The 23,949-nt window shown below is 38.1% G+C and overlaps 1 protein-coding gene across 3 annotated transcripts in view; it reads left to right on the top strand.

The window, feature by feature from the left end:
• ITCH (itchy E3 ubiquitin protein ligase) overlaps positions 1–23,949 on the top strand; it is a 117,604-nt gene that overhangs the window by 27,571 nt on the left and 66,084 nt on the right. For all 3 annotated transcript variants that reach the window (XM_032420023.1, XM_032420021.1, XM_032420022.1), the window contains 4 exons: positions 9,074–9,166; positions 18,123–18,264; positions 21,843–21,967; positions 23,208–23,345. In XM_032420023.1, coding sequence (XP_032275914.1) covers positions 9,097–9,166; positions 18,123–18,264; positions 21,843–21,967; positions 23,208–23,345 — 475 coding nt within the window. In that variant the 5' untranslated portion in view covers positions 9,074–9,096. The remainder of the gene's footprint in view (positions 1–9,073; positions 9,167–18,122; positions 18,265–21,842; positions 21,968–23,207; positions 23,346–23,949) is intronic.

The following is a 23,949-nucleotide window of genomic DNA, read 5'->3' as shown; positions in this document are numbered from 1 at the left end:
AGGCTACCACATAAAATGCTTGAGAAGAATGTTGAAGGATAAGAGGAAGACCAGATGAATGGGAAGTTAAGGAAGGAGCAGAGCACATTTTGAATAGAAGGAACAGGATAAGTAAATCAAAGAAGTATTAAACAGATGGAGTGTTGGGGTCGGATGAGTAATTCTATATGGTTGAAGCATGGGTGGTATATATGAGAGAGTGGAAGGTGAGTTAAGAGAATAGGCAAGTGAGGGTCATTAGAGGTGTAGAAAATTCATCTTAAAAAACATTTTGACAACACCATATGGACAGATTGGGGTTAGATAAGGAGAAATTTTGAAATTAGTATGGTAAGTATAAGGAGAGCCAAATGAAGGGAGTAGTGATGAGGATAAAGAAGAAAATGTAAAACAATTAATTACAAGATTTTCCGCTCATATCCAATTGTTTTATCCTAATGTCTCAAGGTATTTTGCCCTTCCATATTTCCCAGTTTTCAACTGTAATGGTGATGTGTATAGGGTGTTGTTGTTGTTGTTTTTTAAGATTTATATAATGGGGTGGGGGATAGAGAGAGACAAACTCAAGCCGACTCCCCACTGAGTGCAGAGTCTGACACAGGGCTCAGTCTCATGACCCATGAGATCATGACCTGAGCCAAAATCAAGAGTTGGACGCTCAATTGACTGAGTCACCCAGGTGCCCCTGGTAGGGTGTTCTTATTTTTTATTTTTTAAAAATATTTTCTTTATTTGACAGAGACCGTGAAAGAGGGAACACAAGCAGGGGGAATGGGAGAGGGAGAAGCAGGCTTCCTGCTGAGCAGGGAGCCCAACATGGGGCTTGATCCCAGGACCCCGGGATCATGACCTGAGCTGAAGGTAGACGCTTAACAACTGAGCCACCCAGGCGCCCCAAGTAGGGTGTTCTTAAATAGTACCTCCATTTTTCACTTTGATTCTTGAGGACAAGGGGTTAGCAAACTATGGCCCATGCTTGAAGGAATCTGGCCTTCTGCCTATTTGTGTAAATAGTTTTTCTGGAACACAGTCTCATTGATTCATTTTATGTGTTGCTTATGGCTGCTGTCACACAAAAAGGTAGTTGAGTAGTTTTAACAGAGATCATATGGTTCACAAGGTTTAAAATGATTACTCCCTGGTCCTTTACAGAAAAACTCCCTATTTCAGAGCATCAGATTGAAGATACTTTGTTATCTAATAACTAAAATGAATGTGATGAATGAATAAAATGATGAATATTATATATTGGTCATGGTTAGTTAGGTGACATTAACTACATTTGTCATTCAGAATCTACATTACTTCCTTAATGTATTTGGAAATTATATTAGTTAACCTTTCCCAAATTGCAAGGTTTCTTAGGTAACGGGATTTTAAATGTAAAGATGTTTATGAAAATAAAGAATGGAAAACTCAACTCTGCAGTCAAGTCTCATAGGAAAAATAGGACATGTTGTTAGCCGTCCCAACAGGGACCAAAAAATAGTTTAAAGCTGCAAGATTATTTAAAATTACATCATAGCTCTGGCAACCAAATTATTTTGTCAGTCTGGCAGCAGCATGTATCAGCTGATCCCTATTCTAGTGTTTTGACAACCTATGTACAGAACTGGCAATTTCAGACTACTCGAGCTTACAAAATTAGTGTAGCCCATCTCCATCGTATAGGCTGTTCCTATTGGGAACAGTTTTCATCCTAATTCCTTTTCTCCCCCCTGAATGTTCTTTTTTTATGGCATCCTATTTTTGTTTCATGAATGTTGTATCTTTTCATCTCTCTCAGGATGTTAATACATTTTTTAAAGTTCTCCTTGTTTTTCTTTGGCATCACTTCCTGATAGAAGCTTTTCATATTGCCTGCTAGTATTTTATCATGTTTAAGGATGGGAGACTAAGAATCAGGGTGGGAGCTCTGAGTGTGTGTGTAGGAAGGAGAAGCTTGTTAACAGAGAACCTCACTATAGGGTTATCTATTGCATAACCTTTTATGATGTTGGGGTACTTCATAAAAAGACTTATCCTATCTACTGCCTGGTTGGTTAAGTCTTAACTACAGTGAGCTACAGCCAGTGGGAAAGGAGGATGGGAGTTTTGTCATTCAGTTTGAACATGTCTTTTAATTCTCCTGTTTTTGATATTATTGTCCATCCTTACATTGTGCCTGGCATCTCCCATTCCAGAGATGCTCTACTTTACCGTCTCTAGAGGAAAAAACCCCTGAGCCTTCTGGTGTGAAGTAGGGGATTTTTAGGAATCAAACTGCTTGGTAGATAGCTTTCATCCTGCTTATGTATCTTAACTTTACGCCCTACTTCCAGGATTACCTGGTGCCTTTCTTGAAGATGCTACAGTGTAAACCATCTTGGTTCTAGGCTTTTCTCTATTACCAACATAGGAGTCAACTTTCTTGAGTGTGCTGTCAATTAGCATTGGTCTGTCTGCTTTGTAGCTTACTGAAGTTACTTGCTTGTTATCTCTACTTCTGTTTTTCCTTAACCTTTACTATAGTTACTTTTTTTATTTTAAAAATTTCTTTGCTAGAGTTTATTATTTTTTTTTAAGGTTTATTTATTTATTTGACAGAGAGAGACACAGCGAGAGAGGGAACACAAGCAAGGGGAGTGGGAGAGGGAGAAGCAGGCTTCCCGCTGAGCAGGGAGCCTGATGGCAGGGCTCAATCCCAGGACCCCGAGATCATGACCTGAGCCGAAGGCAGATGCTTAACCAACTGAGCCACCCAGACACCCTGAGTTTTGTAGTTTTCATCTCCTTTGTTCAGCTTATTCCTAAGTATTTTATTTTTGGTGCTATTGTAAGTGGGATTGTTTTATTTATTTTTTTCTGGCCTTATCACTCTGGCTAGGACTTACAGTATTATGTTCAATACAAGCAGTGGGAGTTGGCATTGTCTTATTTCTAGTATTAGAGGACAAGCTTTTAATTTTTCACCGCTGAGTGAAAGTTGTGGGCTTTTCATGTATATCCTTCATTTTGTAAGGTAAATTTCTTCTATTCCTAGTTTGGCAGATTTTATCATTAAAGACTATTGAATTTTGTCAAATGCTTTTTTTTTTTACATCAGTTGTGATGATCATGTGATTTTTAGCCTTTTAATTATAACACTGATTTTTATATGTTGATCCATCCTGGCAACCCAGTGATGAATCCCACTTGGTCATAGTATAGTAAGCCTTTTAATGTGTTGAATTTGGTTTGCTAGTATGAAAAACTGAACATTGTGAATGTTCTGGAAATCAGATTCTTCTCCCACTTCATGGTTTCTTTTCTTCTTTCTCTCTTTTTTATAAGATTTACTTCTTTATCTTAGAGCATGTGCATGCAGGGGGAAGGGCAGAGGGAGAGGGAGAGAGAATCCTGAGACAGACTCTGCTGAGCATGAGCCAGGATTGCAGGGCTCGATCCCAGGACCCTGAGATCATGACCCTGAGCCCAAAATAAGAGTCCAGCGCTTAACCGACTGAACCACCCAGGTGCCCCCCACTTCATGGTTTCTTATTGCTGCTCATTGTGGTTGTTTGCTTATTTGGTGACATTTCCAAACTAATTTTGTATAGTCTGTATTCTTTGTTATGTATGGCCACTAAAGTCTGTGTTCTGTTAGATTAGTGGTCAGCTAGTGATTTGACAGATATCCTTAAAAACTTGGAACCAAAAAACCCCCCAAACACTACCATGTTTGCAGATTGGCTGTGTTTGGACACTCCTGTGCTTAGCCAGGCAGTTTAAAACTGTCTTAGCCTTTACTTCCTGTTTGCATGGAGCCTGAAGGTCAGAGTTAAGAGCCAGGATCTTCTGACCCTTCTGAGCATGCATCCACCCCTGGGCCTGTGCAAGGACTTCTATATTTAACATAATACCCAAGAGTTTTTCAAAGCCCTCATTCCCCCAAATGTCTTGTTCGCTAGTCTCTTCCTTCCCAGTCTTTTCAGTATATCTGTTGTGTGCCCCACCTATTATCCTTTGCCCCAGGTGGCAGTGGTTAATACATTTGCTTTTAAATTCTTTTGACAAACACTGCCTGGGAAGCTATCTCAGCCCGAAGGAAGCTCCCAGGCAGGGAGAACAAAGGCAAGAGAAGTTCTTGAGCCAATCCTTCATGTAACTTCTAGACAGGTCTAAACATACAACCACAGTTCTTTTGTAGGGGTCCAACTTAATTTTTTTACATATGGTTGTGCAGTTGTCCCAGCACCGTTTGTTGAAGAGATGGCAATGAGTTTTTAGATATGACACCAAAAGCACAATCCGTGAAAGACAAAACTTAGAAATTGGACTTTATTAAAATGCACTATGTGATACTGTGATTTTATAATAAAAAATGTATATCTGGTTTTCAATCCTGTTCCTGATACAGAGCTCCTAAAACTCTTGGAATTTCCTAAGTGATGAGAGTGATAAAGGTGTCTTTTGTTGTGTTAATGAGGTGACTTTTAGAAGATGTCTTTTTTTTTTTTTTTAAGATTTTATGTATTTATTTGACAGAGACCGCGAGAGAGGGAACACAAACGGAGAGAGGGAGAGGGAGAAGCAGGAGAGGGAGAGGGAGAAGTAGGCTTCCTGCTGAGCAGAGGCTTCATGACTGAGCCACCCAGGCGCCCCTAGAAGATGTCTTAAGGATAGAAGCGGGTTGCCATTGGAGCTAACCATGTGATTAGAGATTGGAACTTTCAGTCCCACCCCCACAATGAGGAGAAGGCTGAAGATCTGAGTTCAGTTGTTAATGATCAGTGACTTAATCAGCCACACCTGTGTAACAGAGCCTCCATAAAAATCTGAAAGGACGGGGTTCAGAGAGCTTCCAGGTTGGTGAATACAGGAAGATTTGGGGAGAGTGGTGCACTGGCTGAGGACCTGGAAGCTTCACACCTTTTCCCCATACCTTGCCCTATGCATCTCTTTCATCTGGCTGTTAGTGATATCCTTTTATAATAAACTGGTAACCTAGGAATCAGTGAGCCACTCTTAACAAATTAATCAGACCCAAGGTGGTAATCATTAGAACCTCCAATCTGTAGCTGGTTAGTCAGCACAAGGCATCCTGGACTTGGGACTAGCATCTGAAGTGGGGTGGGGGAGCTTGTAGGACTGATCACTTAACCTGTGGGATCTGATGCTATCTCTGGGTGGATAGTGTCAGAATTAAGTTGTAGGACACCTGGCTGGTGTCGGAGAATTGCTCGTTGGTGTGAGGAAACCACCCCCATCCCCCACGTACACCCACATTTTGGAACCTTTACACTGTTAAGAGAATGAAAGGAGAAGCCATAGGCTGTGAGAAAATATTTGTGAAACACAAATCTGGTAAAGGACTTGTTTCTAAAATATATAAAGAACTCTTAAAATGTAATAATGTGAAAACAAGTAAAAAGTGAGCAAAGGATTTGAAGAGATACCCTACCAAACAACATAGATTCCAAATAAGCATATGAAAAGATGTTCAACATCATGTCATGGGAATTGCAAATTAAACCATCAGTGAAATGTCACGGCACATCTGTTAGATTGGCAAAATTTTGAAAAGCTAATAATACCATATGCTGGTGAAGATAGAGAACAATAGGAATTCTTTTTTTTAAAAAAAGATTTATTTATTAGAGTGAGAGCGAGCATGAGCTGGTGGGGGAAAGGGGAGCAGAGGGAGAGGCAGAAGCAGACTCCCCATTAAGCAGGAAGTCTGACCTGGGGCTCATTTCCAGGACCCCGAGATCACTACCTGAGTTTAGGTACACTTAATTGACTGAGCCACCTAGCTGCCTAGGAATTCTCCTTCAATCCTAGTAGGAATGCAAAATAGTACCACTATTTTGGAATACCATTTGGCAGTTTCTTACAGGGTTAAAACATAGGCTTACCATTATCCAGCAGTTGTATACCTATTTACTCAATTGAATTGAAAACTTAATAACCTGTATGTGAATATTTATAGCAGCTTTTTTCATAATTGCCCCAAACTGGAAGCAAGCAAGATGTCCTTTAATAGGGGAATGGATAAACTGTGGTACAAACACAATGGAATATTATTCAGCAATTTAAAAAAAAGTTGTCAAGCCATGAAAAGGTATGGAGGAACCTTTGGTAATATTGCTGAGTAGAAGAAGGCAATCTGAAAAAGCCACAAATTGTATGATTCCACCTACCTGATGTTCTGGAAGAGGCAAAACTTTTTAAGATGTTATTTTTAAGTAATCTCTACACCTAGTGTGGGGCTCAAATTTACAACCCTGAGATCAAGAGTCTCTATCGACTGCTCAAGCATGCTCTACGGACTGAGCCAGCCAGGCACCCCTGGACTTATTTACTTACTTGCTTTATTTATTTTTATTTTAAAAAATTTTATTAATTTTTTAAAAGATTTTATTTTTAAGTAATCTCTATACCCAATGTGGGGCTCAAACTCACAACCCCAAGATCGAGAGTCACATACTCCACTGACTGAGCAGCCAGGTGCCCCTGGGACTTTTATTTTAAATTGAAGTATAGTTAACACACAATGTTACATTATTTTCAGGTATACAACATAGTGATTTGACAGCTCTATATGTTATACATGCCACAAGTGTAGGTGCCATCTGTCACCATACATCACTATTACAACACCATTGATGTGTTCCCTATGCTGTACCTTTCATCCCTGTGACTTACTCATTTCATAAGTGAAAGTCTGTACTTCCCACTTTCTTTGCCCATTTTGCCTGTCTGCTTACCCCCTCCCCTCTGGCAACCACCGGTTTGTTCTCTGTATTTATGGGTCTGCCTCTGCTTTTTTTGTTTGTTCCTTTGTTTTGTGTTTTATATTCCACATATAAGTGAAAGCATATGGTATTTGTCTTTCTCTGACTTATTTCACTTAGCATAATACCCTCTAGGACCATCCATGCTCTTATAAATGGCAAGATCCTATTTTTTTTTTATGGCTAATACTCCATTTTATTTTATTTTATTTTTTATTTTTTATTTTTTTTAAGGATTTTATTTATTTATTTGACAAAGAGAGACACAGCGAGAGAGGGAACACAAGCAGGGGGAGTGGGAGAGGGAGAAGCAGGCTTCCTGCAGAGCAGAGAGCCCGACGCGGGGCTCGATCCCAGGACCCTGGGATCATGACCTGAGCCGAAGGCAGACGCTTAACGACTGAGCCACCCAGGCGCCCCTAATACTCCATTTTATATATATATATACACACCACATCTTTATCCATTCATCTACTGATGGGCATTTAGGTTGCTTCCATATTTTATCTGTTGTAAATAATGCTGCAGTAAAAATAAGGTGCACGTATATTTTCGAATTAATGTATTCAGTTTTCTTGGATAAATACCCAGTGGTGGAATTACTGGATCATATGGTATTTCTATTTTTAATTTTTTTAGGAACCTCCATACTGTTTTCCACAGTGGCTGTACCGATTTACATTCTTACTAACAGTGCACAAGGGTCCCTTTTCTCAACATTCTTGCCAATACTTGTTATTTCTTGTATTTTTGATACTAGGTATTGTGACAGGTGAAATTGTGGACTTAAAAAAAAACTTCCAGAATAGTCCAGGCACTGATTAACAAGGTAGAGAAGGTGCCTACTTTTGTGGACTTTAGAGTCAATAAACTAGAAAATTTTCAGTGATGTCATATAAAGTGATAGGATGACTACTTTAGATTGGATAAGTCCAGACCTCTCTGACGAGGTGATACTTAACTTGAAGCCTAAATACAAGATGTTAGCTTTTTTTTTTTTTAAAGATTTATTTATTTATTTGAGAGAGAGATCAAGGGAGAGAGCGTGTGTACATGAGCTGGAGGACAGGCAGAGGGAGAATCCTCAAGCAGACTCCCCCCGAGCCATGTGGGGCTTGATCCCAGGACCCCGAGATCATGACCTGAGCGGAAATCAAGAGCAGAATGTTTAACCAACTGAGCCTCTCGGGTGCCTCTATTTAAAGATAGAGGAAAAAGCAGAGGGAGCAGTTAGGTACAAAGGCTGGAATGACCTAGTGTGTTTGAGAATTAGAAAGAAAGCTAGATGTTTAATGGGTAAGGGGGAGAATGATATGAGGTAAGATCAGAGAGTCAGTCATGGGTGGAATGGAGTCAGGCATCTGTAAGCCAGGGGAAGGAGTTTGGATTCTCTTTTAACTAAGAGGTTACTGAGTGTTTAAGCAGAGTAGAATATGATCTAACTTTTTTTTTTTAAGATTTATTTGCGAGCAAAAATACGAGCAGGGGGGAGGGGTCGAGGAAGAGGGAGAAGCTAGACACCAGGTAGAAACAGGGAGACCTGTTCATACTTGGAGTACCTTAGGAGGGAGGCATAATCCATGAAAAAAAAGTCAGGCTGTCAGTGGCCACTATGAACAGATTGATGGTAGAGTTGGTGAGAAATGGTTGGATTCTGGATATATTTTGCAAATAGAGACTGTTGGATTGCTGGCAAGATAGGAAGGGAAATAAAAAACAAAGGCAGGATGACTCCAGGTTTTTAGCCTGAGCATCTGAAAGGATGGAGTTGTTACCAGGAGTTCACTTTGATGTGTGAAGTTTGTGGGGGGTGGGGGGGTCTTTTAGATACCCAAGGGAACTTGTTTGGAGTTTAGGAATGACATCTGGGATAGAAATATAAAGTTGGGACTCACTGGTATATAGCTGACATTTAAAGCCGTAACACTGGATGATATCCTTGAGGAAGTGAGTATAGAGAGGTAAGAGGGAACCAAGAACTGAGCCCTAGGGCACTCCAACATTAAGAGAGGGGAGAAAACAGGAGGTATTGTCAGAGGAGCCTAAGAACAATCAGTGAGGTAGGACGTAAACCTAGAGAATGTGTCTTGGGAGCTCCAGGGAAGAATGTAAACCATGGAAGAAGGAATGATAAGCAATGTCATTTTGTTGATAGGTTAGGCAGGATGAATACTAGAATTGAAAATTTTATTTAGCAATGCTAAGGCCACTATTATTGTGTGGTCTTCAGTGAGACATGGAAATAGCCTGGTTAGCGCTATACATGTTTTTTATATGGGATCTTTTGATGTTTACAGTGTCTCCTTTTCCATGCTCAGATTTGCCGTCCCGTTGGTGTGGTATGTCTGGCAGTGGATCACAGCTTGGTTCAATGGGTAGCCTGACCATGAAATCACAACTTCAGATCACTGGTAAGTCTTAAAAAGATCTACTGCTATACTTTTTTCCCCCAAGATAAAAATAATCTTAAGAAAATCTTCAGTGGCTCTTTTATATCAGGTGTTGAATTAGTATTTGCTTAATGAATGAATGAACAGAATGTTCAGTTGTATAAAAATTATGCTTTTATTTTGGGATATTCTTGGGTATTTTGCAGGTTTTGTTTTTTCTCTCCTATTAAATATTGGTGTCTGGGCAGTTGCTATTGTTTTTTGTTTTGTATTGACAGCATTGAGAGGTAATTCACAGACCACACAGTTTACTCATATAGAGGGTTGCTGATCCTTAGTATGTTCACAGTGTTGAATAACTGCCACCACAGTCAATTTTAGAAACCTCTACCCATTACTGGAGGACTTCCCATGTCTCCTAGCCACCCTCAGCCCTAGGCAACCACTAATCTACTTCCTGTCTGTAGATTTGTCTATTCTGGATCTCTCATATAAATGGAATCATAAAATGTATGGCTTTTTGTTTCTTTTCCACTTAGCATGTTTTCAAGGTTCATCTGTATTGTAGCATGCATTAGTATTTCATTTCTTTTTATTGCCAAGTAATATTGCAAGTATGAACATACTACATTTTATTTATCCATTTATCAGTTGATATATGTTTGGATTGTTTCTACTCTTTAGCTATTATGAATAATGCTATGAACATTTGTGTACAAGTTTTTGTGAAGGTTTGTCTTTTCAGTTTTCTTGAGTATACACCTAGGAGTAGAGTCACTGGGTCATATAGTATGTATGTTTCACTTTGTGAGGAATAATTCCAAATTATTTTTCAAAGCATCCGCACCATTTATATTCCCATCAGCCATGTATGAGGGTTCCAATTTCTCCACATCCTTGTCAATGCTTGTTACCTGTCTTTTTGATTATAGACATCCTGGTGGGTGTGAAGTGGTATGTTACTGTGGGTTTGATTTGCATTTCTCTGGTGGTTATTGATGTTGAACATCTTTTCATGAGCTTATTGGCCATTTGTGTATCTTTTTTGGAGAAATGTCTATTTAAATCCTTTGGTTGCTATTATTATTTAATATATCTGTCTTTCTCTAACCATACAACCAAGTGTATCACTTTCACATTAGTATTCCTAATGTTCTAATATGCCATTTGTTATGGAATGTAACAATTCCTGCCCAAAAACCTTTGGTGCTTCTATTTGGCTATAGTATAGAATTTCTATAGCCTGAGCTAAGAGCTTTAACAGTCTGGCTCCATATGGTCTCTTTGTAGGTATTTATAGATAAATTATTTGGTGAGTCACCGGAGTTTTTTCAGACATGCATGTATCTGTATCACACAGTGAAACCTTAGTCTTTATCCTTTTAATGGCATTTATTTCTTACAGGACAATTATTCTCTGTATAGTATTTCAGCTTTTTAAAAATTTTTATTTATTTATTTTAGAGAGGGAGCTCATGAGTGAGTGAGGGGTGTGGTGAGCAGAGGGGAAAGAATCTCAAGCAGACTCCAACACAGGGCTCGATCCCAGGACACTGAGTTCATGACCCAAGCTGAAACCAAGAGTTGGATGGTCACCTGACTAAGCCACCCAGCCACCCCACTATTTTAGCTTTTATCACACCTGTCTTTATTTTTTAATTAACATTTTATTTATTTATTTGAGAGAGAGAGCACGAGCAGGGTAAGGGGCAGCGGGAGAAGCAGACTCCCTGTAGAGCAGGGAGCCTGATGGAGGGCTTGATCCTGGGACTCTGGGATCATGACCTGAGCTGAAGGTGGATGTTTAACCAACTGAGCCGTCTAGGAGCCCCTTTATTACACCTGTCTTATATTCACTTCTGGATTATGAATATTAGGCCACAAACCATATCCTTATTATTATCTTCCTCAAAACCTAAAAGTGATTGAATTATATAAAAATAGCACTTTTGTAAGGTGACAGTATCTTAGAACTTATTTTGGGGGATTCCTTCACTAGTGTCTTGCCTTAGCACTGTCTGATTCTCAGTGAAAGATACTAATATTTCTTTGTTAAGCAAGATTCTGATTGTTTTCCCCTGCTCCCCATCCTGAAGCTAGCCTGAGTACCTGATTTAAATTGAGCCAGCTTCTTAATTACTTTTCTTTTTTTGGGCAGATTAATGTTGAAACCTTGGATTGGAATGATCTTTAAAAAAAAATCTTTACCTTTTCAGGTTACATAAGTAATACACATGTTTTTTATTTTTAAAAACTCGGTAAAATAATAGGGGTCTTATTTATCATCTTAGTCCTTAGAGATGATACTGTTATTCCTTTAGGTTTCAGTTATATTACTTTTGACTTTTTTCTTTGCATACTGTTTATCATATTTGCTATCATCATTATTATAGTAGGAAGAACATTTAATAAATGCCTGAATGCACCTCAAGAAGACAAAATTCTTGCCATTTATAAGATTTTAATCTTGGTTCTACATTTTCTGAGAATGCACAAATACAAGGCAAAAACATTTTATTTTATTTATTTATTTATTTTTTAAAGATTTTATTTATTTGACAGAGAGAGACACAGTGAGAGAGGGAACACAAGCAGGGGGAGTGGGAGAGGGAGAAGTAGGCTCTCGGCCGAGCAGAGAGCCCGATGCGGGGCTCGATCCCAGGACCCTGAGATCATGACCTGAGCCGAAGGCAGACGCTTAACCACTGAGCCACCCAGGCGCCCCGGCAAAAATAATTTAATAAAAACAAACATGAAGAGGGCGCCTAGCTGGCTCAGTCGTTAAGCGTCTGCCTTCGGCTCAGGTCATGATCTCAGGGTCCTGGGATCGAGCCCCGCATCGGGCTCCCTGCTCCATGGGAAGCCTGCTTCCCCCTCTTGCACTCCCCCTGCTTGTGTTCCCTCTCTCTGTCTCTCTCTGTCAAGTAAATAAATAAAATCTTTAAAAAAACAAAAAAAACCCATGAAGAATGGATAAAAATTATGTATTTGGCAAATATATCATTAGATATGAGACAAATAGCATAAGATTATAAAGAGTAATGTGCCAAGTTGAATAAATCAACTGTTCTTCGTAAGTCATTGTTTAGTTCTTTGCTTTTGATGCTAGAAACCTCAGAACTAAGTTTTTTGCACAAATCCCTTTAATGACATTGTATTTTTTTCTGTTAATGGATCAGTTATAGTATTGTTTTCTTTTCTTTTCTTTTCTTTTTTTTTTTTTTTGGTAAGCTGCCTCAACATTTTTCTAGAATCAAGGAGGGCATAAATATTCAAGTGTAAAAAATAAATGCCATAGCATATGGTAATGGCAAGAAGAGAGAACAACTTTGGTCAGGAAAGAGAGATACCAGTATTTGACCAGAGTTGCTGTGAAAGGAGGCGGTGCTTAAAGCATCTTGCTATTTAAATGTAGGAAGTTATTTTTAAAAAATGTAGGGGAGTAGAAGGAATCTTTTTAGGAGAGAATATGAGCAAGAGGCACGAAGCAGGGGACGCTTGGGTGGCTCAGTCGTTAAGCGTCTGCCTTCGGCTCGGGTCATGATCCCGGGGTCCTGGGATCGAGCCCCGCATTGGGCTCCCTGCTCCATGGGAAGCCTGCTTCTCCCTCTCCCACTCCCCGTGCTTGTGTTCCCTCTCTCGCTGTATCTCTGTCTGTCAAATAAATAAATGAAATCTTTATTTAAAAAAAAAAAAAAGAGGCACGAAGCAGGGAAATGCACAAGACTTCGCCAGTGCCCCTAAAAGCCACTGCTGCAGAGTGGGGAGCCATGAAAATTTTATGCGAGTGGGTCATCTCCTTCAGATATGTGTCAGGGCTACAAAAAAAATCATTGCTGGAAGAGATGGGAAGTAATCAGGGCTTTTAACAAACAGTAATCAATTGTATTTGTGTTTTAGAAAGTTGGTGTGAAAGACTGATAGGAGAATTGAGTGTCAAAGTTAAAATCCTACTCTGGTTCTGCTCTAGTTTCTTGTCTTTTTTTTTTTATTTAAAGATTTTATTTATTTGTCAGAGAGAGCACCATCAGGGGGAGCGGCAGGCAGAGGGAGAAGCAGGCTCCTCATTGAGGAAGGGAGCCCAATGCGGGGCTCGATCCCAGGACCCTGAGATCATGACCTGAGCCAAAGACAGATGCTTAACCGACTGAGCCACCCAGGCACCCCAAATTTAAAAGAATATTGTCAGAATGAATGGCAAGAATGGTAGTATTTGTGAAAGATCATCGATGTTTATGTAAAAATTTAATTTATGAGCAGAATGGAAGTGTTAACATTGTTATGAGGAGGATAACTGGTGGATCACATATTTAAAATTTTCTTTCCCTCTTTGTCCTTTATCCTTCACATCCCTGTCCATCATCAGAATCTGCTGATTTTGACAATTGGAGTTTTTGGGTCCTCTTTTTCTCTAATTGAATGGCCTGGTCCCTTACCTTGGACATAAGTCTGTTTTCTTATGTCCTTCCCTGTCTTTAGCCATTTCCTGTTTGATTATGTTTTACACATAACCTCAGCTATTATTCTGAACTCATCTGTGTTTTTTATTTGATGCTTGCTGTGTGCTAGCATTATACTATGTGGGCAAAATAAGTAACTGGTATTTCCTAGAACTTTCTTTCCCTCAATCTTTACTTAGAACTGATCATTTGAAGAGGAGAAACCATCTTGATTTTATTACTAATTGGAATTAAATAATATTGTACTTTCCCAAATTTACTAGAAGACTGTAATCTCTGGATACTAGGAACGCCCTTTTTACTTAAATTTAAAGTTCAGAGTTTATATAAAATTCTGTCTAACCAACACATAGTTCTGCCACAGAGGCCTCTTGTGGCCTGTCTAACTCTGACCACAAAGCTAGCCCTTGCTTAACTGGTTTTATTTCTTATCAGTTCATACTGCTAATTTACCGGGTCTCCGCACCCTTACTTGTTTTACCTTGTTCACTGTAGCCTCCCAGTTCTCAAAATAGGATGGGATAAGCTTAGGATATTCACTTTAATTTCTTTATATTTAAATTGTTAGGGTGCCTGGGTGGGTTGGTTAAGTGTCCGACTCTTGGTTTCGGCTCAGGTCATGATCTTGAGCCTTGTATTGGGCTCCATGCTCAGTGGGGAGTCTGCTTGGGACTCTCTGTCCCTCTCTTTCTACCCACCCCCCCAAAATAAATAAATAAATCTTTTTAAAAAATTAAATTGTCTAGTTTTTTGTACTAGAGAGTTAGGATGAGGAACCAAAGTCAGGTCAAAGCATTGACCTTCAGAAAGGATCAGAACATTAAAGTTTAAAATTTTTAAAAAGTTTTTTATTTGAGTAATCTCTACATCCCATTTGGGGCTCGAACTCACAACCCCAAGATCAAGAGTCGCATGCTCTACTGATTGAGCCAGCCAGGCGCCCCAGAAGAACATTAATATATGCCATGAAACTATATACAATAGATACTGTATGTGTATATGTAACAATAAAGCAGGGAAACTTGTTTTTTACCATTACTAATCATTTGGTTCAACAAATAGATTAAATGTCTCTCATGTTTAAATTACTAAGTGCTGTAGGAATTAAAAGACTGTCTACATCCTTGTCATGACAGGGATTACAGGGTGATTTAAACTAAAAACCAGTAAATTTACTAAAAGCTAAGACAGAATGAAAAGCTGTAGGAACCATATGTAAATATGAAAATGCAGTGGAAACGTAGAGGCAGGAGCAATTTAACTTCTTAGGTTTAAAGAAGCATTGAATCAAAAGAGAAGGGGTCGCTGGTTTCTCAAGAAATAGGATTTTACTAGTTAGAAAAGGAAGAAGGATCCTTGTGAGTGGATCTTCCAGAGTAGCACATGAAAATGCATGGCCCTTGTGAGGGACAGCAAACAGCTAAGGGTGGTTAGAATCCCAGGGGGCTGGGTGGGATTTGGTATAGGAGGAGGCTGAAAAGGTACATAACAATGTAAAATACCCCAGAGTTTAAATTTCATTTTGCAGGCATTAGAGAAGTATTTGAAAAGTACTTACATGATCACATCTGTTTTAGGAAGATAATTCTAGAAGTTGTGAGAGTTTGCAGATGTGAGGTTAAAAACGAAAAATTATTAGAGACCTTTGCAGTAGCCCATGTAACAGATGATACTGACATTTTTTGGTTCCCTCTTGTACAGTTTACTGTTTTTATTCTTCTAATTTACTATAGGAATTTAAATTACAGGCAGTAGTAGGTGATCTATTTTCTAATATTAGGACTATAACAAAAGTTTTATGCATTCTAAACTGAGATTTGAGCACTTAATATCTCTTGTTCAGGCTTTACAAGTGACCCTTGGGCAAACTTTTAAGTTCTTTTGAGTTTGTCTTTTTATGTGTAAAAATTAAGATGATAGTCTATCTCACAGAATAGTCTTGAGTATTGAAATGACAATGTTTACATCTAGACACATAGCAAACACTAATAGTTGGTGTTAGTTTCCTTTACCCTTTTTATTTTCCCATTTAAAGTTTCCTAAAATGGTTCTAGTGGGGTTGGGTGGGATTATGTGGCAAAATAACCTTCAAAAGTTTGAATCCTTTTTTCCCCCCAAGATTTTATTTATTTATTTGATAGAGAGTGAGCGCGTGCACGCACACAAGCAGGGGGAGCTGCAGGCAGAGGAAGAGGGAGAAGCAGGCTCCCCGCCCAGCAGAGAGCCTGATGTAGGGTGGGGCTCAATCCCAAAACTCTGGGATCATGACCTGAGCCTCCGAGCCCAAGGCAGACGCTTAACTGACTGAGCCACCCAGGCGCCCCAAAAGTTTGAATCCAAAAAAACCCCTGAGGGCAGATCATTTCCTTCCTTTCAGGCCTACATTGCTTTGTTCTAGGTTTAATCAGTTTCAGAGGATCATAAGAGTCCCTGAAATACAATGGTGGGCTTTGAATAATTGTTTAGGCTCTTTCACCTTTTCTCACACCAGAAATGTATGAAAAATAAGGGGTTTATATTTTTTCTGTGGCAATCTGTGATTGAATTTTGTTCTGTATTAAGTATTAGAGGTTTGTAGTACATATTAATCAGAGATAGGTCTGGTCCCCACTTGAATATTTTCCATTCTGAAAAAGACTTCTTAGTGTTTATATTTAGATGTCTCACATATCTCAAATTTTATACATTCAGTATAATACTCTTGATTTCTTCTTGCCCATGCCACCCCCTCAAACTTGTTTCCCAGGTCTTTTCCATCTTATTAAATGATACTGTCTTCCATCCACTTATTCAGGCTGGAAACCTGAGAGTTATCCTTGCTTCTTTCCCCAACTTGCTCATGTAATCTAATCCTGTTGGTTCTCCTTAGAAAAGATGTATTCCTCCCCATATCCATGTTCACCATCCTCGTCCAAACCACTGTCATCTCTTGATTAGATGACTCTAGTAGTCTCTTAACTCCTACTTTTGTTTCCCTTTCATTCTTCCCACAGCAATAGAATGATCTTTGAGTATTAGTCTGATCATCGTTGTATTCTCAGTGCCCCAGATAATACCTGATATATGTAGTAGGCACTCAGTAAATTTGTTGAATCGCACTCTTTTACTTAAAATTCCTCAGGGCTCCTTATTGCCTACTTCAGTAATATGTCTTACAGCTCTTTTTCTTTCTTTGACAGATACTTTTTTTGGTACTGCATATTGATTTCAAATCTGTGATTGAACTTTATTATACCAAGTATTCCAAAATAATGATGAAACTCTAATTTATAGAATGTGCATACATTGTTGGAGTACTAACCCTGTAGCTGGCTTGCATGCTACCAAAAAAAGGCATATAAGTGCCAAAGGACAGAAGTACGTGGTACTTGTGAAGTCAGGAGATTCATGGCTGCTACCTGGGACTGGACTTCTGGGATGCCCAGACTGTCTGTGCTTTGAACTATGTATTGAGCTTCTTGGGTAGCTGCTATACAGACTCCTCTAGCCACTCCAAGGGTCCCTTAACCTTGATAGGCACTGGCATTCTCTGTGCTTTGCTGCTAGAATAGATATCCAGGTTGTAGAATATTTCCATGGCTGTGATCACCTCCTTTATTGGGGAGCAGTGAGTTCTCATTTGTGGGAACCATGAGGTGCTCTGCTAGATTCAGATCTACTTGTTACACTGTCCAAGGGGCTTGGACAAGGTTATTTTTTGGCAAAACTGACTAATTCAAGGGTGAAGATGATGGAGTCAGTATCTTAAGATGCACTTTGTAGGAAGCTCTTATAATATGAGATATATGAGATGCTAAAAAATAATCCTAGTTTGTAACTCTCTTCCTCTGGTGGCTTTCCAGCATGCTTAGAATAAAATCCAAATTCCTTATCTGTGCTTACAAAGCTAAATGTGATCTCACCTCATTTACCATACTTCCCTGTTTGCTATAGTTTCCTCAGATATGCCAAGTTTTTTTTGCTTCTCTCTGGAATGCTCTTCCCACTTCTCTTCTCAGTGGCTAACTCCCTGTCGTTTAGATGTTTGCTTAAAAGTGCTTCCTCAGAGGCCTTCCTTACTACCAAGTCATAATCTGCCATGTTAGCCTGTTTTTCAGCACATGGACTTTCTCTAACTAGGATATTATCTCCCTGGAGCCAGAGCCTTTTCTATACTGTAAACTACTCTATTTACAGTTTAGAGCAGTATCTGGTACATGGTAGGCATTCAAATACTTGTTGACCAGGTTTGTTGTACTTTTTAATTGACATTAGAGTTCTGAGACTATTGATACCAACATTGGGGGTATAGTAATAGTAATTTGGGTGCATGATATGGGGGAAGTAATATGTTTATTTACTAGGTTGGAAGGAAATACAAAGGTCATGACTGAATAAAATTAGTAAATATTTTAGAGCAAAACTGCCTCTCTGAGTAAAGGTAATAATGTTCTGTGTAACCTTTATGAAATTAAATTGATTTGAAGGATGAACTAACATTTCAAATATTTAAATATTTTCCCTTTTCTTTTGCCTAGTCATTTCAGCGAAACTTAAAGAAAATAAAAAGAATTGGTTTGGACCAAGTCCTTATGTGGAAGTCACAGTAGACGGACAGTCAAAGAAGACAGAAAAATGCAACAATACGAACAGTCCCAAATGGAAGCAACCCCTTACAGTGTAGGTTTGAAAGTATTTTCTATAATGTATATTTAGTTTAGTAGGTGAATAGAAATGAAGCTTTAAAAATTTCTTTGCTCCTCCTCCTCTTTCATTTTTTCTTTCTCCCCTATTCCTAGGACTCCTTTCTTTAGTCCCCTTTTTGTTTCTCTTTAGATATTTATTTTTCCAGTCTCTCCTTTACCTTCTCTAGTTTAGTTGATGATGGTATCATTGTTGCTACTGAACAGTATCTGGAGAGCCCATGGTCATGGGCCTAGAAAGATTCTTAGCAGCTCTTTCCTTAATTTAGAGCTATCAGTAGCTCACTTTAGTCTTATTTATTTATTTATTTATTTATTTATTTATTTAGGAGTGAGAGAGAACTCACATGGGCAGGGGGGAGGGACAGAGGGAGAGGGAGACAGAGACGCAGACTCCCTGCTGAGCAGGGAGCCTGAGACGAGGGGCTGGATCCCACGACCCTGAGATCATGACCTGAGCTGAAGGCAGACGCTTAGCTTAATCGGCTGAGCCATTCAGGTGTCCTGCTCACTTTATTTTTTAGTTTAGTTTTTAAAAATAGTTTTGTTTTTGTGTTTTTAATTACAATGCCCACATGGAACCTACACAGGGGTTTTCTTCCTTTTTTTAAAAGAAATTATACATTTATTCTAGAACTCTGTTTTTATACTTTACCTAGTATGGTTATCTCTCTAGCTGTATACATATAGATCTAACATACCTTATATAGTTACATAATATTCCTTATTATTTATTTATTTATTTATGTTACTAGTTTCCTGTTATCACTTGGTTTTTAATGTTGTATTATCACACAGCATTGTATTATACATCCATGTTCCTGTGTCTGTATGTTGGTGTTTTTATCTGTGGAATGAATTCACAGAAGTAGCAGATAGCTCAATTTTTAAAACTTACTGACAAAGCCCCATGTGTTGGTATTGTACACTCACTGAAGAGAATTATAGATTAAGTTTAATGTTTTTACTAAAATGGAAGAAAACATGATTTATCAACAAATGGATTTCAAAATAATATAGCATATTTAGTTTGGGGACCAACTATATTAAAATGTAGTTCAAAATATCATTGGTTATTACCACATCAAATACACAAAAATTGTTTTTTATTAACTAACATTTGGAATTCTTGCATTTTTTCCCCTAGAGAAATAAACCAATGACTAAAGAAAAGTTTTGTTTTTAAATGGTGAGATAAGATATTTGAAACTATATGCTCTTCATACAATACATGCTTATGTGTATAGTATTTATTCCTAATAAATGACAAAACAAATTGGATATACCTAAATTTTTCTTTAACATGAATTTTGGATTCTAGGGCATCTTGATGTACTTTATGATGATTTTGAGCAAATGAGTGAAATTTAAGAAGTGTCATTCTAATGTTTCTCATCTGTATTTATTTCAACAATGTTTAGTCTTTGTTTTTAATTAATGATCTGTTAGAGATTGTCTCTAAATTTTAAATTATATGAGTAAAATTTTTTTTTTTTTTTTTTTAAGATTTTATTTATTTGACAGAGAGAGACACAGTGAGAGAGGGAACATAAGCAGGGAGAGTGGGAGAGGGAGAAGCAGGCACCCCGCGGAGCAGGGAGGCCGATGTGGGGCTCGATCCCAGGACCCTGGGATCATGACCTGAGCCGAAGGCAGACGCTTAACGACTGAGCCACCCAGGCGCCCCGTAAAATTTTTTTAGAAAAGCAAATGAAATCTGTAAAAGTTCGCAGCCTCCATAATGACTAGAGATGTTCAGCAGAATAATTGAGTATTGACTGAATACTCATCTAGTTTCTTCCAGCTACTGACTGTGCTCACTAGATGTGCACTTTGAGGCTCTTAAGCTGATAATGATGTGAATTCCTTAGTGGTTTAAAAGTTAAGAAAAAAGAAACTCTCCTTGTAGCCGCTTATGATAGTGCTCTTGTTGAGCCCAGATGTTTGGGGGAGCACATAGCTCAAGTTTTGAATTTTTAAGTTGCAACAGATTGGTCTGCAATTTTAACATGGCTTCCATTGCAGGCATTCTCTCTAGAATTGAATTGAAATAATTTAGGTAAGACCATCTTTGACAGTATACTTTATCCTCTCTCAAATTGAAGTAAAAGTAATCATTTCTTTTATTCTATCCCCATTATGATTTACCAGATACCTAATGGAGAAGTGTTTTCTTGATCTGTACTATATGTTCTTCTGAACATAACATCTGAGAATTTTTTTTTTTTTTAAGATTTTATTTATTAGAGAATGAGTGAGAGAGAGAGCACATGAGAGAGGGGAGGGTCAGAGGGAGAAGCAGACTCCCTGCTGAGCAGGGAGCCCGAGGTGGGACTCGATCCTGGGACTCCAGGATCATGACCTGAGCCGAAGGCAGTCGCTTAACCAACTGAGCCACCCAGGCGTCCCATAACATCTGAGAATTTTAAAGAGAAAGAATACATTCTCCTTCCCCATCCCCCAGAAGAAGAGGCAGTGTTAAGATGAAAATTTTTTAGTTTGTTTAAACTGTTAAAATGGTGGTGGAGGGGCGCCTGGGTGGCTCAGTTGTTAAGCATCTGCCTTCAGCTCAGGTCATGGTCCCAGGGTCCTGGGATCGAGTCCCTGCTCGGCAGGAAGCCTGCTTCTCCCTCTCCACTCCCCCTGCTTGTGTTCCCTCTCTGTGTCTCTCTCTGTCAAATAAATAAATAAAATCTTAAAATAAAATAAAATGGTGGTGGAAATATGATGATGGGAGGAATAGGCATAGGTAGACTTCTGAGAAAGTGTTTATTTGTCCCCCTCCAGATTTGATTACCTTTTAGAAGGACTGAGCCACCTAGGTGCACCCAGATAGTATTCTTTATTGGCATTTGGCAAGGTGTGAGTGAGTCTATATTTGACAGTTATCATGGACGCTTTCCTTCTAGCAGTGTGAAACTTGGGGTATCTAACATAATCCTCAAATCATGTAGCAGACTGAAGAACTTTTTTGTTTCTTTTTTCCCCAAGACTGAGGAACTTTTCAATACAAATTTTAATGCCAGACCTTTGTTCAAATTACAGCCTGCCACTGACTAGTTAGCTGTGCGATGCTGGGCATTTGCTTAACTTCTCTGAATAGCAGTTTCTATGTCTGAAGATGGGGGTGGTAATTCCCATCTCTTGGGGTTGCTGTGAAGATTAAATGATATAACCTCAGGCTTACTATACTACCTGACCTAAAATAAGGATTTAATTTATAAATTAACTTTTTTATAAAGGTAAATTAACTTTTTACTAAAGTAAAACTAGATTTCTAACAGTTTGTAGCATGATAAGCAGTTTTACTTTTATTGATGATACATGCATGAAGTTGCCCCTGTAGTTCAACTACAAATGAAAATGATGTGAGCATGTAACATTCAGATGTTTTCCATAAGATTATAGAAAATGGGCACTATTGGTTGTACAGTAAGCTATAAGGTCTACAGTTAATAGATTTTAGACATTAAAATTTAATTGTAATTTATTTAGGATCCCATTGTGGTATTTTAATGAAAATAATACATATTTTTTACCTTTCTTTACTTTTAGTATCGTCACCCCTGTGAGTAAATTACATTTTCGTGTGTGGAGTCACCAGACACTGAAATCTGATGTTTTGTTGGGAAGTGCTGCATTAGATATCTTTGAAACCTTAAAGTCAAACAACATGAAACGTATGTATATAAAAGTAACAGAAATTGTGCTAGGCTATTTGTTTTTCTATATAAAATTCATGTGTAAAAGATATAGAATGACTATGTTCACTATTTGTTTTTAAGTTTACTTGGTTATAATAATGAGAAGAACCTTGAATTATTAAAGCATTCTGAGTAACCTTGGTTTAGCCATTCATTTTGGCCCAATATTTTTAATAAATTTAATAAATAGGTACTTATTAAAATACAACATGCTCAATTATGGAAAACTAAAAAATATAGAGCAGAGGTGAAGGAAAAATGTAACCCCATTTCAGAGACAAATAGGGTTAATATTTTGGCAGATTTTCTTTTCAAATACTTATTTTTAAAATTTCCTAATTTAAGTGGCTGTGGGTTTTTTTGTGTGTGTATATATAACATATAGATATAATAAGCTTGAAACATGTTTGTTTTGATTAATATCATGATTTTAAAACATAGATATTTTGGGGGCACCTGGGTGGCTCAGTGGTTAAACGTCTGCCTTCGGCTCAGGTCATGATCCCAGGGTCCTGGGATCGAGCCCCGCATCGGGCTTGCTGCTTCACGGGAAGTCTGCTTCTCCTCTCCCTGTCCCTCTCGCCCTGCTTGTGTTCCCTCTCTCACTGTGTCTCTCTCTGTCAAATAAATAAATAAAATCTTTTAAAAAAAATTAAACATAGATATATTTCTACCCCTTGACTATCTAAAACATACTTCCTAATCTCATTTAAGATTTAAGAAATATAATCCATTCTTTTTTTTTTTTTTTTTTTTAAAGTAGGTTCCACGCCCAGCATGGAGCCCATCACAGGGCTTGAATTCAGGACCCTGAGCTTAAGACCTTAGCCGAGATCAAGAGTCGAAAGCTTGACCAACTGAGCAACTCAGGCGCTCCTGAGATACAATCCATTCTTAAGTTACATGTTTTCACTCAATAAAATTCAGGCATATGTTGAATTATTCAGCTGAATAATCCTGCTGGTGTATTTTATGCAAGGATGGAATGAGTATAACAAATGAGATGATTGAGCTAGTTAGTTTTTTACATTATGGATATTAAGCATTAGCAAATTTTGTTCTATTTTTTAAATGTTTTGTGTCAAAAGGCCTCAGTGAAGTATACTAAAAACTTATAAACACATAAATATTGTTTTTCTGACATTGTTTTTAACAGTTAAGATGACTTAAAGAAAAAAAAGTGACCCTTTTGTTCTGTAATTATATTCTTTTACAGTTGAGGAAGTAGTTATGACTTTACAGCTTGTAGGTGACAAAGAGCCAACAGAGACAATAGGAGACTTGTCAGTTTGTCTTGATGGGCTGCAGTTAGAGTCTGAAGTTGTTACCAATGGTGAAACTACAGGTTCAGAAAGTAAGTAATCACTTTTTGTATAGGCTCTTTAATGATTCTTCTTAACAGTAGCCACCAAAGAATGCTGATGTAATTACTGCTATTCTTTTTCATCTTAAAGAAATTATTTCCTTTTTAAAAAGGGACATTGATAATTTTAATCATTTTCCTTTTAGTGCATTGTTTTTGTGAATAAAACATTTTTCTATAAGTTGAAAAGCTAGCCACATAAAAGTTGAATCAGAGCTGACTGTGTAATGAATTGATTCATAAAGTATTTATTTTGTAGGCCAGTGATGAGAGTTAATGTGGCTTGTGATGCCACATCCTCTCCAGTGCCAATGGCAGACATAGTTTGCCTGTAGCAGTATCTGGTTGAGTTTAAATTTGACTTGAAATCCTGCTTAGTACTTGGTAATCCTATTTAGTACTGTACCAGACTGCCAATACAAGCTGAAGTCCATTTGCCATTCCTTTGCCATTTCTGTAGTTTACATTTATAAAGGTGTCTTTGTGTTACAATAATAACAAAATCAATTCATTATATGTATGCCAATATATCTTACAGTTTATGATTAATAGTTTTTGTTAAAGGGAATAATAAACATGAAACATGAACTGTAGT

The sequence above is a fragment of the Phoca vitulina genome, unplaced genomic scaffold (assembly GCF_004348235.1).
Source record: "Phoca vitulina isolate PV1807 unplaced genomic scaffold, GSC_HSeal_1.0 scaffold22, whole genome shotgun sequence".
In the NCBI taxonomy this organism is placed as follows: Eukaryota; Metazoa; Chordata; class Mammalia; order Carnivora; family Phocidae; genus Phoca; species Phoca vitulina.
Note: the sequence above shows the minus strand (reverse complement) of the source record. Positions and strands in the feature narration are given on the sequence as shown.